Below are 15,399 nucleotides of genomic sequence, written 5' to 3'. Positions count from 1 at the left end.
GAATCATCAATGTGGCCATACCTGCAAAGGGACAGATTTGGGGACATTGGTGTTGTCACTCTGGCTGTGCCCATGGAGGGACAGCTCTGGGGACAGCTCTGGGGACAGGGGAATTGTCATGGCTGTGCCCATGGAGGGGCAGATTTGGGGACAGATCTGAGGACAGAGGGGTTGCCACTTGGACTGTGCCCACTGAGGGTGGTTTTGGGACAGAGGAGTTGTCGCTCTGGCCATGCACTCAGAGGGGCAGGTTTGAGGTCAGGTCAGGGTGGGTTTGGGGTCCGGTTAGGTTGGGTCGGGGGTCCGGGCAGCGATGGCCGCGGTGGCCTCGCAGTGCCACCTGGTGGCCTCGGCCACGCGGCCTGGCGGCCGGGGTGACACCACGGGGGTCCCGGCGGAGGTGGGGGGGAGCATGGGGACACCCACCCTCACCGTCCCTGTCTCCACGGTGCGGGACACGCTCTCCGGCAGCCCACGGGGGCAGGAGCCACCCCCTGCCCATCCCTGCAATGAGCTGTGCTCGGGTCTCGTGAGGGGCTGGCACCACATGGCACAGCTCAGGCACGGAGCAGGGACATGGTGTGGGGACACGGAGCTGGGGCGGGGACATGGTGTGGGGACACGGAGCTGGGATGGGGAGACAAGGAGACAGGGCAGGGATCTGGAGCTGGGACATGACATCAGGACCTGGAGCTGGGGTGGGGACACAGTGTGGGGACAGAGTTGGGGCATGGCATGGAGACAAGAATGCAGGGCAGGACATGGCTCGGGGATCTGGAGCCAGAGCAGGGACATGGAGCTGGGACATGGTGAGGGGACATGGCTTTGTGAGGGGGACATGGAGGGGGGACAGGGCCATGGCCCAGGGACCTGGAGCCAGACTGACCCCCCCTCAGGATCCCTGGAGGACTCAGCCATCAGACGGGGGTGAGCATGGGGGGGGGGGACGACACACCTCAGGGATGGGTGGGGGTCACTTAGGAGCACCGTGGGGACAAGGTCCTGTGCTGGGGGGTGGTCACCCAGATCTGGGGAGGGGACAGACGTGTGTCCCCCAGTGCAATCCCCTGCAGCCCCCCCAGAAGGGCCCCTGCCAGACCCAACAGCCGTGTTTAGTCTGAGGAGGAGCGTGGGTGACCTTCGGCTCCTCCAGCACCCACGAGGGTGAACAGCACGTGGGCCCCGCCACAAGGACACAGCGGGGGGGGTCGGAGGAGGGGTGAACCCTGTGCTCTAAGCACAGAGGGGGTGATTGGCTCTGGAGGGGCAGCTGCCCACTCCCCCTGCCCAGAGGGAGGGGGCACCCCTGGATGGGGGTCTCTAGGGGTAGCACTGCCCTCCTCCTGTGTCCCCACCGCGGGTGGGGGGTCTGGATGCTGGGGAGTGTGTGGGTGGGTGCTGGGGTGATCAGGGGGGTGAGACCCCCACACACGGCAGGGGAGAGGGCTGGGGAGTCCTGGGGTGCTGTGCCCAGACAGACAGACAGACAGGCTGCCTGTAGGGCCCCCACCCACGGGGGACCACCCACACATGCCCATGGCACCCACCCACCACCCACACACACACCACACACACCACACACGGCTCCTCACACGCCCCGACACGGGGACCACACACAGGGACACACATGGCAGAGGCAGCTGGGAGAGCAGCCGGGAACAGACAGACAGACAGACAGACAGACAGACATGCAGACACACTGACACACGGACAGACACACAGACAGGCAGGCAGGAGGATGAACACACGCCCGGGCCACGCACACACGTGTAGGTGCAGGCAGGCACAGACACACACACACACGGACCTCGGGGTGTCCCACGCGGGTGGGCACGGGGCACACGGAGGGGTGTGAGGGCACACGGGTGGGCACACACACAGCTGTGTACACGTGCACATAGACGTGCACGTACGTGTGGATTCCATGTGCATACGCGTGTGGGAATCCATGGACACACATGGATTCTGTGTGTACACGTGTGACTCTGTGCACACACACGTGGAATCCTGTGTGCACACATGTGTGAATCCATAGACACACATACATGGATTCCATGTGCACACACGTGTGTAAATCCATGGACACCAACATGAATTCTTGTGGACATGTGTGTGTGAATGCATGTACACTCATAGGGATTCTATGTGCACGTGTGTGAATCCATGCACACACTCATACACACATACATACGTGCACACATACAAGTGCACACACAGACACGTGTGTCCCCACGCGGCGGGGGGGGCCTCACACCGGTTTCCAATCTCTCCCACGGGCAGCCGGGACCAGTCCCACATCGTGCCCCCTCCCCGTGTTGAGCCCCCCCGGCCCTCGACCCCCTCCCCACCTCCCGATCCTGCCCCCCGGCCAGTGAGTCCCAAATTTCCCCCGCCGCCCGTGTCCGTCCCGCCAGCGGGACCCCCGTGCCGGCGGGGCGGAAGGAGGAGCTGGCGGGGGTCCCTCCTCCATCCCTCCTCCTCCTCCTCCTCCATCCCTCCTCCTTCCTCCTCCCCTCCCCCGCCGCCCGCTCGGTGCCGGTGCCCGGGCAGCGCCGAGCCCCGCCGAGCGGCATGGCCGGGGGCCGGGGGTCCTGCCCGCCCCTGCCCGCACCCCTGCCCACACCGCTGGGGCTCTGCCTGTGCCTCTGCCCGCTGCTGCTGCTGCTGCCCGCGGCCGCCTGGAGCCCGGCCCTGCTGCCGCCCGCCGCCCGCAGGTACCGGCACCGGGGGCACGGGAGTGCGGGCACCGGGATCAGGGGGCACCGGGGCTCTGGGGATCGGGGGGGCAGGCATCGGGGGCTGCGGGGGTACTGAGTACAAGGGGCTCCGAGTACTGGGCGCGGGGGGCACCAGGCACTGGGGGGGCTCTGGTGGTCTGCGAGTACCAGGGGTCTGGGCACCAGGTATGGGGGTAAAGGGGGCATCAGGCAGCAGGGGCTGTGGGTACTGGGGGCTCGGTATACCCGGTATGGGGGCGTCTTGGACTGGAGGGTACTGTCTGCTGGAGGCTCCAGAGGGGCTCTGTGGGCCATGCTGGGGGTTCTGGGGGCTGCTGGGGGAGTGAGCTGGACTTACTGGGGGTACTGGGGGTTGCTGGGTCCAGCAGGACTTACTGGGGCTTCCTGGGGGAGTTACTGGGGCTGGTGGGATGTGCTGGGGCTGCTCTACCGGGGCTGTGGGTTATTGTGCCTGGCAAGACTTACTGGGGCTTATTGGGGTGTTACTGGGGCTAACAGAACATGCTGGTCCGGGGTTATCAGAGCTACCGGGATAAGCGAGGTGCTGGGGCTACTGGGGTGCTGGGGCTGCTGGGACTACTGGCCATACTGGGACTGCTGGGTATATTGGGACCTCTGGGGCTGCCTGGGCATACTGGGGATACTGGGGCTATGGGGGCTGCCCTGGCTCACTGGGGCTACTGGCACTCCTGGGCAAACTGGGGCTCCTGGGTCTACTGGGGTTACTGGGGGCTGCCTGGGCATATTGGGATTGCCGGGCATACTGGAGCTGCTGGGGCTGCCTGGGCATGCTGGAGATACTGGAGCTGCCTGGGTGTAGTAGGGCTACTGGGACTACTGGGCATACTGGAGCTACTGGGTCTGCTGGGGCTGACAGGGCACACTGGAACTGCTTGGGCTACTGGGGCTGCCTGGGCATACCAGAGGTACTGGGGGCTGCCTGGGCAGACTGGGACTGACTGGGCATGCTGGAGCTGCTGGGGCTGCCTGGGCATGCTGGGCATACTGGGACTGCTGGGCACACTGGGGCTACTGGAACTACTGGGGCTGCTGGGGCTGGTGTGGGATGAGTGTCCCCTGCCCCGGGGTCATGCCTGTCCCTGGGAAGTGGCCCAGTCCGGGGGGCTGTGAGGGGCTGTGGGGGGCTGTGGGAGCTCTTTGGGGCTGGGAGGGGGGACTCTGGGGGGCTGTGGCACCCGCCCCAGCGGCCTGGGGTGGCGGCGTGGGGGTTGTTTACAGGAAGCCTTTGGCTCTGGCCGTGTCTCCGGCACCGGATTGCCGGGACCTCCCGGTTCCGCTCGGCTCCGGGAGGGCGACGGGCAGCAGCCGCCTCATTTCCCCTTCCCCTCCCGGTCAAGCCCAGGAAGCTCCCGGCGCCTTGGCATCACCCTGCCCTGTCCCCCCGGGACCCCCCCAGCCCACCTCCCACACCCCTGCTGTTGGCACCGAGGGGCTCACAAACTCCCACTCCACCCCATCCCACCCCATCCCTCCGCGGCGCATCGCTGCCATCCCAAGCCGGGGGCACAAAGCCAAGCAGCTGGTTTTGGGGAATGGGAGTGGGATTCGGAGCCAAGCCTGGCGTGGGCTTTGACCCTGGTGGGCACATGCCCAGCGGCAGAGCCCGGACGCGCTCAGGGCATGAGTGGCGGCCCGGCGGGTGGGCTGGGGTCACGCCAGGCCACGCCGGCGCTCACATTCCGGTGCCTGCCAGCTCCTGCCCCGCTCCCGGGAGGGCATTCCCGCGGGGAAGCGAGCCGGGACCCATCCCCACTCCAGCGGGCATCGCCGGAGCTGGCACCACATCCCGCCCTACGCCGCCCGGGACGGAGCTGGGTACCCTCCAGAGCGGGACGATGCCACCCCGGACCCCACCTTGTCACCGGGAGGGGGGCGGGGGGCAGCGGGAGCGTGGCGACAGCTCCGGCGGGATCTGCGCTTCCATAGCCCTGGCGCGGTGCCCGCCTGGGACGCTGCCCGGCCGGAAAGCCCTGTGCCACCCCGCTGTCCCCCCCGCCCCCGGCACCTCCCAGACAATTGTCCCCCCGCGGCGCCCGCTCGTCCCTGCTGCCACCGCCTCCCTCCTCGCGGCGCTGCGGCGGCCGGTCCCAAAAAGCTCCTTTTTTCTGACCCAAATTGTGCAGCCTTTTGAGTTTGGAGCTGCCGAGGGAACGGCGAGTCCTTCCCGCCGCGCGGGGACACTCGGCGTGGTGGTGGCACTGCTGTGTCCCCCCCGCCAATGTCTGCAGGGGGAAACTGAGGCTGGGGGTGCCCGGGGCGAGGGTGGGCAGAGCCTGGCATGTGGGGCAGAAGAAAGGAGCCTTTGTGTGGGGTGGGCTGGGGGTGCGGGGGGGCTCCGGGCCCCGCTCCAGGCCGGCCGGCGCCAGCGCTGGGTTGGGAATGCAGCAGGAATGTGGGGCCCCGGCTCCCCACACGTGCCAGGGCACAGCTCCCCACGGGCACTCCCGGGGCAGTTCGGATGGCGGGACCCCCACGGTGGCACTGCCACCCCCGCGGTGTCCCCGTGGGGACACAGGTGGCTTTCCCTCGCAGCAACTGGTGCTCCTACACGGTGACACGGACCGTGTCCTGCCACGTCCAGAACGGCACCTTCCTCCAGAGGGTCTTCCAGGGATGCCGCTGGCCTCTGGCCTGCAGCGGGGGCAGGTGAGGGGGCCGCCAGGGTCCCAGGGGAGCAGGGACACCGGGATGTCCCCGGGATGGGGCTGAGGTGCCTCTCTGTGCCGCAGCTACCGCGCCGTGGTGCGGCCGCTCTACAGGGTGACCTACAGGACACTGACGGCCCTGGAGTGGAGGTGCTGCCCCGGACACGCCGGAGCCAGCTGCGAGGAAGGTGGGACACGGCGGGGATGGGGGTCCTCTGCAGGGCTGGGGGGTAGGGGGGGAGAAGGATCCACGGGTGGATGGGATGGCTGGATGAATGGAGGAGGGCAGGAGGGATGGATGTTCCTTCAAGGGTGGATAGATGGATGGATGGATGGGTGGATGTTCCTATGGGTGGGTGGATGGATGGAGGGATGTTCCTGCATGGATGTTCCTGTATGTGTGTGGGATAGATGAATGGAGGGATGGATGTTGCTTCATGGGTGGATGGATGGATGGGTGGGTGGATGGATGGATGGATAGATGGGTGGATGAATGTTCCTCTGTGTGTGTGAATGAGAGGATGGATGGACGTTCCCAAGATTAAGTGGATGGATGAACGGATGGATATTCTCATGGGTGGGTGGATGGAATGGATGGAGGGATGGATGAATGGGTGGGTGGATGGATGGATGGATGGATGGATGGATGGATGGATGGATGGATGGATGGATGGAGGGAGGGAGGGATGGATGGAGGGATGAATGGAGGAAGGGAGGGAGGGAAGTAGGGAGGGAGGGATGAATGTTCCTGTGGATGGGTGGGTAGATGGATGGCTGGTTTTTCCCATGGGTGGGTGAGGGAGTGGATGTTCCTGTGTATAGGTGCCTGGCTGTGCCCGTGGCCAGATGGATGAGTGGACACATGGATGGATGGGTGTTCCTGGATGGGGATGGAATGATGGGTGGGTGGATCAACAGCAAGAGATCCGGGTGGGTGGGTGGACAGACAGGCGAGTGACCCTTGTTCGGCTGGGCAGGGGTGGGTGGGCAGTGGGGACCAGGGTGGGGAACAGGAAAGGCCGATGGATGGGGTGTGGATGGGTGGATGGATGGGTGGATGGATGGATAGATGACGGATGGATGGATGATGGATGGATGGGTGGATGGATGGAGTGTGGATGGGTGGATGGATGGACAGACAGACACTCCTCCATGGGTGGGTGTGGTAGTGCCCACCAGGGCTGTGTGTCCCCCCACCCCGTGTGGCAGATGGGGTGTGGGGGGGTGAGTGGGTGCCAGGCTGTGCCGAGCGTGAGGGGACAGCGCTGCCACCTCCTCACAGGGGGGTCTTTGTCCCCTTTGTCACCACATCCTCCTCCTCCTGCCCCTCCTCCCCCTCCCTCTCCCCCAGGACCCAGCTCTGGCTCCAGCTCTGTGGGATCAGGGGCAGTGGGGAGGGACACCCTGGGGACAGAGGGGTGGTACGGGGGGCCTGTAGGGTGACATGTCCTTTTTCCCCTTTTCCCCCTTTCCCCTTCCTTTTCCCCTTTCCCCCTTCCCCCTTTTTTCCCTTCCCGCTTTTCCTTCCCTTCTTCCTTTTCCCTCTTTCCCCCTTTTTCCCCTTCCATTTCCCCTTTTTCCTCCCTTCCCCCTTTCCCCTCTTTTTTCCCTTTCCCCTCTTTTTTCCCCTTCCCCCTTTTTCCCTTTCTATTTCCCCCTTTTTCCTTCCCTCCCCGCTTTGCCCCCTTTTTCCCCTTCCCCATCTTTTCCCCTTCCTCCCTTTTTCCCTTCCCCCTTTCCTCCCCTTCTTCTCCCTTTTCCTCCTTTCCCCCATTTTTTTCCCTTCTCCCTTCCCGCCCTTTTCCCTCTTTTCCCTTTTTCCCCCTCCTTTTCCCTTCTTCTCCCCCTTCCCCCATTTTCCCCTTTCCACCCCTTTTCCCCCTCTTTCCCTGCTTTCCCCGGGGAGGCAGGACCAGCTGGGTGGAAGCAGCGCTGGGGGAGGCAGGGGGGCTCTTCCTCCTCCTCCTTCTCCTCCTCCTCCTCCTCCTCCTCCCCCCTCCCCGTGTTGGCCGCCGGCCCCACATCTGGCCCCACTTAGTGCTGTCCCCGCAGCCCCGCGGTGGCCGTGCCGGGTGGGGTGGCAGCGTGGGGGGGCTCCGGGAAGGCTCCAGACCCCCCTTTCCTGCCGTGCCGGGTGGCCCCAACCCGCTGTCCCCAGGGTCCCTCGGTGCGGCCGAGGATCTGGGACCCCCCGTGGGGTGTGGACGTGGGCAGTGCCCCCAGGGTTGAGTCCCCCCACACACCCCAAAACCGCCCCTCGGAGCGGGGCTGGGGCCGGGGGGATGTTTGGGGGCCGGGGTTCAGGACCGGGCGGGAGTTGGGGGCTGGGGCTGGGTTTGGGGCTGAAATGGGGGGGTCTGGTCATGGAGGGGGTTATGGGGTCTGGTGTGGGGTAATGATGGGTTTGGGGAGTCTGGGTCAAGACCGTGATGGGTTTGGGGGGTGTGGGTATGGGGGGATTTGAAGGGTCTGTTTTAGGACCATGAGGGGGGTTGGGGGTTTGGGGGTCAGAGGGATCTGATGTGTGGTCATAGAGGGGGTGTTGGGGGGTTCTAGTGTGGGATAATGATGGGTTTGGGGGGTCTGGGTCAAGACCAAGAGTGGGTTCTAGGGGGTGTGGGTATTTGTTGTGTGGTCATGGGGGGATTCGAGGGGTCTGGTTCAGGGCTATGGGTGGGGTTTGGAGGGTTGTGGGTTGTGGGGTCTGGTGTGGGGTAATGAGGGGTTTGGGGGTGTCTGGTTCAAGACCGTGGGTGGGTTTTGGGGGGGTCTGAGACTCAGGGTTATTGGTGGGACTGGGGCACTGAGCCTCACCCAGAGCAAGGATGGGGTCACTACACCCCCCCACTATTTTGGGGTAAGGGACAACAGGCTTTCCTAGCTTTGTGGCCCTTGGGGGGTCTCCCACTCCCCACCCTGACCCCCCTCCTCCTGCAGAGGCTCCCACCTTCCTCACCCTGCGGGACACGGGGCGCCCCAGCACAGCCCCCCGCCGGCCCCCCCTGCGCCCCACGGCCTTCTCAGGTGGGTCCCTCCCCAAAACCCACCCGGGCTGGGCACAAAGGGGCTGGGTGCCACCCCCCCACACCGCCTGTGCCCCCCGATTTCCCCCCCGCAGGGTGCCTGAACTGCAGCCGTGTCGGGGAGCTCACAGCCCGACTCACCACCCTCGAGGCGCAGGTGAGCCCCAATTTGGGGTCTGTCGCCCTCCCCCCTGCCCCTTTTGAGGGGCGCAGGAGCCCTGGGGGTCTCCTGGGCACCCACCCCTGCTGTCTCTGCCAGGTGGCCCGGCTGTCGGTGGCAGAGCCCCCCACTCCAGCAGCACCCAAAGGCGGCCCCCCGGGCCGGGGGCAGCTCTGGGGGTCCCCGGCGGCCCGCGGGAGCCCCGGGGATGACGGTAAGGCAGGGGGACAATGACGGTGGCAGTGCCACCACCTGGCAGCACCCACGGCGCTGCGGCAGCGCCTGGGTGTTGTCAATATATCGATATCTGGGGGGACTCCCTCTTGGACCCCTCATTTGGTGGGGTGAGGGGGCGTGCTGTCCCACCCTCAGTTGTCCCCAGCGGTGACATTGAGCCACCCCGGGGGTTTTGGGAGGGGGTGAGTGATGGGGGGGCCCCCCCCCGAGGGGGTGCCCCCCTCAGGGTGCTGCTCTGTGCAGGGAGACCCGGCCCCAGGGGACCCCCCGGCCCCAAGGGCGACGCGGGAGGACAGGGACCATCGGGAATTCCGGGAGTGAAGGGGCCAGTGGGACCACCAGGTACGGGGAGGGGGACAGTGGGATGGAGGGGGGGACACCCCCCAGATCTGTTGCTTGACCCCAGCTGAGCACCCTCTCTCCTGGCGGGTGGACTTCGGGGGGTCCGTGCAGCGGTTTGGGGGGTTTGGAGAGGCTCCAGGCAATCCTCCTGACCTTCACCCTCCTCTTCCCTGCAGGTCCTCCCGGCCCCCCGGGACCCCCCGGCCGGGATGGGGCCAGGGGGCTCCCCGGAGAGAAGGGACCCCCCGGCCCCCCGGCCCCCAGGCCCCCCGCCCCGTGGGACCGGCGACCCCCGCCTGGTCGAGGCCCAGTAAGGGGGCTGGGGTGGGGGTCCCTCCTGGCCTGACCCAGGAACGGGGCTGGGCTGGGGCAGTGGGGAGGGGGCCGAGCATTGCCCGGGCTGGGGCGGGGTGGAGACCCCCTGGTTGTCATGGGGGTCCTGGGGATGAGGTGGGGGGCAGTTGGAAGAGTTGGAGACCACCAAGTCAATATTGGGATCCCAGGAATGAGATGGAGGGCACTGGGAAAAGCTGGGGACCCCCAGGTCAACATTGGGATCCCAGGGATGAGATGGGGGGCACTGGGAAAAGCTGGGGACCCCCCTAACACCAGTGGGATCCCAGGGAGGAGGTGGAAAGTGCTGGGCAGAGTTAGGGACCCCCAGACCAACACTGGCCCCCCTGGGACAAGCTGTGGGGGCCTGGATGACACTGGGGGACCCCCCTACCAACATTGGTGTCCCAGGTGTGGGGCAGAGCAGGGGAGGGGTCTGGGGTCAGACCCCACCCCCCCAGGCCAGCCCCCTGCCCACCGCCCCCACCACTCTCCCCTCACAGGGGACCCTCTCCTCTCCAACACCTTCACCGAACACACCAGGAGCATCGTGGGGCCCGTGGGCCCCCGGACCAGTGGGGCCCATGGGTGAGTGTGTCCCCCTCTCCAATCCCCCAAACCCCCTTGGGGGTGCCCCGGGGCCGAGCTGAGCTGTGCCCCTCTCCCGCAGGTCCCCCGGCCCCCGGGCCCCATCAGGTCCCCGGCCCCCGGACCCCATGTAAGTACTGGGGTGGGGGCGGGCACGGGGGGGTCGGACCCCCGGGGTGTCCCCTCCCCCCAGGGGGATGTCACCCACCTTGTCCCTGCACAGGGAAGAGCCGGAGACCCCGGAGCTGCGGGTCCCCCCGGGGAGAAGGGGGACAGGGTGAGTCCTCCCAGCTCCCCCTACCAGGGATTTGGGGGGTTCTCAGATACTCAGCCAGCATCACAGAGGGGGTTTTGGGAGTATTTTGGGGTGGCTTTGGGGTGACTTGGGGTGTTTCAGGAGGATTTTGGGGATATTTTGGGATCTCACCTGCTCAGGCAGCAGTCAGTTTTGGGGTTATTTGAGGTGCAGAAGTTTTGGGGGGTGATTTGGGGAGGTTTAGGGTTGATTTGGGGATATTTTGGCATCTCTCACCTGGTAGCAGCTCAGGCACAGTCAGATTTGGGGTGATTTTGAGATGGTCTGGGGTGGTTTTGGGTTGATGTGTTGTGGGTTTGGGGGTGATTCAGGGTGGTTTTGTGGTGATTTGGGGTGGGGTTGGGATGATTTGGGGTGTTTTGGGGGTGATTTGGGGTGGTTTTGGGGAGGATTTAGGGTGAGTTTGAGTGGCTTTGGGTTGATTTGTGGGTGGTTTGGGGGTGAGATGGAGTGGTTTTGTGGTGATTTGGGGTGGGTTTTGGGATGATTTGGGGTGTGTTCGGGGTGGTTTGGGGGTGCTTTCAGAGTGTTTTGGGCTGCTTTAAGGTGGTTTTGGGGTGACCTGCTGGCACCATCCCCGCTGGGGGTCTGGCCGTGACCCCCCCCCCAGGCACTGACAGGCTCTGTCCCCCCGCAGGGTCCCCAGGGCCACCCGGGCAGCCCCGGGCAGGACGGGGCACAGGTAGGTGGGGGGGGGCCCCCTCGGTGCAGCCCCCCGTGCCCCCCGCGCTGCCAGGGCCTCTCCTCTCTGTGTTTCAGGGCGAGCCGGGCCCCCAGGGCGAGCCGGGCCACAGGGGCACTTGGGTGAGTGGCACCCGGGGGTGCTGGGGAGGGGCTGATGGGCGTGGGGGGACTCCTGGACCCCTCCTTGCTCTGCCCTGGATCTCATCCCTGGGACCCCAACGATGGTCTGGGGGTGCCCAGAACCCCAGTGGTGGCACTGGGGGTCCCCTACAGTGCCCAGTGCCCCACACCTCATCCCTGTCACCCCAGTAATGCCCTGGGGGTCCCCTACAGTGCCCAGTGCCCCCCAGCTTGTCCCTGAGACCCCAGTGATGGCACTGGGGGTCCCCAGCTGTGCCCGGTGCCAATGTCACCTGAATGGGATGATGTGACACATCACCAGCCCACTGGTGACCCCGGGGGCAGAGGGTGGGCTCAGCCCCCCCAAGCCCCCCCGGCTACCCCCAGTCCTTCCCCCGGTGTCGCGGTGAGTCGGGGGGTGCCAGGAGTTGGGGGGTCCCCTCCGCGCCGCCCCCGGGGGGGGGGTGGCACAGGGTCGTTGTGGGGGTGCAGGCCCCCCCCCAGCCCTGCCTGTCTTGTCCCCAGGGGGAGGGTTTGCACCAGCTCCGGGAGGCGCTGAAGATTTTAGCGGAGAGGGTTTTAATCTTGGAAACAATGATTGGGCTCTACGGTGAGTAGGGGCACGGGGACCCCCGGGGTGCCCCCCCCTCCAGGGGTGACCCCCATCCCTGCCGCCAGGTCACCAGGTCTCCATGATGTCACGGTGGCCCTTGGCTCGCTGATGTCATGGAGGTTTGGGGAGGGGACCCTCAGCACCCCCTCCCCTCCACCGTGGGGGGACGGGACCAGCAGGGTGACTCCCACTCCAGGGGGTGACCCCCATCCCTGCCAGAAGGTGACCAGGTCCCTGTGACATCACGGTGGCCCTTGGCCACCACACGGTGACATCATGGCCGGCACTGGGGACCACTAGAAGGAAAGGCCACCGGGGTCCCCCCACCTGCAGCCACATCCAGGCACCCCCAAACCCCCCCAGGCACTGCCCACCTCGGGCAGGGACACCTGGGACAGTCTCTGTCTTGGGGACAAACTGGTGTCCCCCTGGGCAGGTGGAGGACATGTCCCCCCATGTTTCAGGGGGGCTCTGTGTGCTGGGGGTGGCAAAGGGAATGTCCCCAGGTAGGGCACATTAATGTCCCCCTGGACAGGTTGGGGACATATTCCCCTCATGTTCTGGGGGGCTCAGCATGCTGAGAGTGGCAGAGGGAATGTCCCCAGATAGGTGACATTAATGTCCCCCTGGATAGGTTGAGGACATGACCCCCTGGACAGGTTGGGGACATCAGTGTCCCCCTGGACAAACTGAGGACATGTCCTCCCATGTTTTGAGGGGATCAGCATGCTGGGGGTGGTAGAGGGAGTGTCCCCAAGTAGGGGACATCCGTGTGTCCCTGGACAGGTTGGGGACATGTTCCCCCATGTGTCAGTGGGTTTGGTGTGCTGGGAGAGAGTCCCCAAACAGGGGACATCGGTGTCCCCTTGGACATGTCCCCCCATGTCTGGAGGGGCTCAGCATGCTGGGGGTGGCAGAGGGAATGTCCCCAAGCAGGGGACATCAGTGTCCCCCTCAGGGACTCCAAGCCAGCTGTGCCTGCCGGAGGGTCCCCACGAGGGACCCTCAGGGATGGAGGGAGGCTGTCACAGTCCCCTGGGACCACGGGAGCCCCCAGGAGGGCACCCACCTGGCAGACCTGGCACCCCCCCCAGCGCACCGGCCCCCCACCCCCGCTGGGGCTGCCCCCCGCCCTGCTGTGCCCCCCGCCCTGCTGTGCCCCCCATGCCACGCCGGGCCCCCCGCGGGGCCAACGCTCTGCTCTGCTCTGCTCTGCTCTCTCCCTCTCCCCCAGGCCAGTAGCTTCCAAACCCTCCTGCGGCAGCAGGCCCGGCTGGAGGTCCTGGCTAGAAGGGTCACCTTGCTGGAAGCCATCATCTGGCCAGGTAACCACCCCCCGCCCCGCCCCGCACGAGCCCGCAGCACCCGCAGCACCCCACGGAGCACGGGGGGCTGGAGCCCCCGGGAGAGGGGCAGGGAGAGCTCCGGGAGCAGGGGAGAGCGTGGAGACCCTCCCGGGCTGAGAACCACGGAGAGACCCTTGGACTGGGAGAGGCATCCGTGGAGATCCTCTTGGATTGAGAGACAACCACAGAGATCCTCTTGGATTCAGAAAGGCAATGACAGAGATCCTCTTGGATTGACAGACAACCATGGAGATCCTGTTGGATTGAGAGAGGCATTCATGGAGATCCTCTTGGATTGAGGGGCAACCATGGAGATCCTCTTGGATTAGAGAAGGGACCATGGAGACCCACTTGGATTGAGAGAGGCAATTGTAGAGATCCTATTGGACTGAGAGGCAACCGTGGAGATCGTCTTGGATTGAGGGAGCCTTCCTGGAGCCTCCCAAGGTTCAAGGGAGACCATGGAGACACTCTTGGATTGAGAGACATGCCCATGGGACCCTTTTGGGACCCTTTTGGGACCAGGAAAAACCCTGGAGCTCCCTAGGGTTGAACGGAGTTTCTGGAGAAGGGTCTCCCAAGGGATACCATGGAACCCCTCTCAATCCAAAGGAGACCATGGGGACCCTCTTGGATTGAGAGACATAACCATGGAGAGACCCTTTTGGACCAGGAGAAACCCCGGAGGTCCCCAAGGTTCAAGGGAGACTATGGAGCTCCTCTCAATCCAAAGGAGATCATGGGGACCCACTTGGATTGAGAGGGAAGACCATGGAGACCCTCTCGGATCAGGGGAAACCCTGGAGCTCCCCAAGGTTCAAGGGAGACCACAGAGCCCCTCTCAATCCAAAGGAGACCACAGAGACCTTTTTGGACCAGGAGAAACCCTGGAGCTCCCTAAGGCTGAGAGGAGTTCCTGGGGAAGGGTCTCCCAAGGGAGCCCCCCTCAAGCCATGGGAGATCCAAGGAGCCCCCCAAGGTCAAAGGGGACGCTCTTGGACTGAAGCAGCTCCCGGAGCCCCCCTTGTCCCCAGGGACACCCCAGTGCCACCCCTGCTGTGCCCAGCTGGGGGTGGTGGGTGACTCCCACCCTTCCCTCCCTTCCCCTCCCTCTCCCTCCCCTTCCCAGCTGCGCTTTCCCGCGGGGAACCCCGGCTTTTGGGGTGCCAGCCGGGGGTGCCAGGCAGGGCTGCCAGCCGAGGGGGGGGCCCCGTGTGGGTGTCCCCAGGGCTTGGGGGACTTCCAGGGAAAAGGGGGGGGGGCACGAACCCCATTCCTGTGGGGCAGCAGATCCTCTCTGGGGGTAGTTTTCTGGGGGCGTTGGTGCCCCCCAGCTGACCCCCCTTTCCTTTCCTCTCCTCCCGCAGAGCCAGAGCCGGGCTCGGGCAGTGCCCCCCCGGGCACGGCGTCGCCGGGGGTGCCCCGCGGGAAGCGTGGTGGTGCCCACCCCTCCTATCGCATCCTCACCCGCCCCCGAGGGCCCTGAGGAGCCCGGGGGGGACCTCCCACGTCCCCCCCCCCCGCACCCGCCGCCGTGCCAGGACGGGCAGGACCCCCCGGCGTGGGGGCACGATGTCCCCAGTGTCCCCCCACTTGGTGCTACCGGTGGCACGGCACCGACCCCCTCCACCCCTCGACGCTTCTGCCCAGGCCCCCAGGGAGGCTCGGGGGGACCCCACCCCTTGTGTGTCCCCCCCACCCCAAATGCAGCTCCGGGGGGTTGGATTCCTGCTCCCGGGTTGGGAGAGGGGTGGAGGTGGGGACCCCTCCCTCGGATGGGGCTCCCGCCGCACCGCGCGCTTTGTCCCCTGCTTTGGGACCCTCGAGGTCAGTAAATGTCCCCAAAGCTGTGTCCTGCCGTGTCACTCGGTGTCATTTGGTGTCCCCGGGAGAGGTGGGGGAGTTTGTTCACCCACAGTGGATGGGCTGGAACAGCGCGGGGGGGGTCCAGGGGTGACAGAGGGGTGGGAGGGGGCACAGGGGATGAGTGGGATGGGATGGGATGGGATGGGATGGGATGGGATGGGATGGATGGGATGGGATGGGATGGGATGGGATGGGGTGGGATGGGGGGACATGCAGGGGCACCCAGGGGACACGTGGCTGTGCCGTATCACCCCTGGGACACCCACCCGTGATGTGACACCCATGGGACACCCACACTGTGCCACCTACAAGACATCCATGCACCCAGTGCCACCCCTGTGAGACCCACCCGTGTCACCCCACCCCT

The 15,399-nt window shown here is 65.8% G+C and overlaps 1 protein-coding gene across 1 annotated transcript; it reads left to right on the top strand.

Moving 5' to 3' along the window:
- Positions 1 to 2,553: 2,553 nt before the first annotated feature.
- On the top strand, positions 2,554 to 14,718 carry EMID1 (EMI domain containing 1). Its single transcript, XM_050318758.1, is given in 15 exon segments — positions 2,554 to 2,714; positions 5,292 to 5,405; positions 5,489 to 5,592; positions 8,342 to 8,428; positions 8,523 to 8,584; positions 8,687 to 8,801; positions 9,068 to 9,166; positions 9,343 to 9,426; positions 9,429 to 9,476; positions 10,003 to 10,087; positions 10,196 to 10,364; positions 11,041 to 11,085; positions 11,163 to 11,207; positions 11,733 to 11,817; positions 14,534 to 14,718. Coding segments are annotated over 15 exon segments (1,404 nt in total). The 5' UTR covers positions 2,554 to 2,571; the 3' UTR covers positions 14,653 to 14,718.
- Positions 14,719 to 15,399: the final 681 nt, after the last annotated feature.

Source organism: Myiozetetes cayanensis, unplaced genomic scaffold (assembly GCF_022539395.1).
Source record: "Myiozetetes cayanensis isolate MyiCay16 unplaced genomic scaffold, myiCay2020 scf21, whole genome shotgun sequence".
NCBI lineage: Eukaryota > Metazoa > Chordata > Aves > Passeriformes > Tyrannidae > Myiozetetes > Myiozetetes cayanensis.
This window is presented reverse-complemented; position numbering and strand designations above follow the sequence as displayed.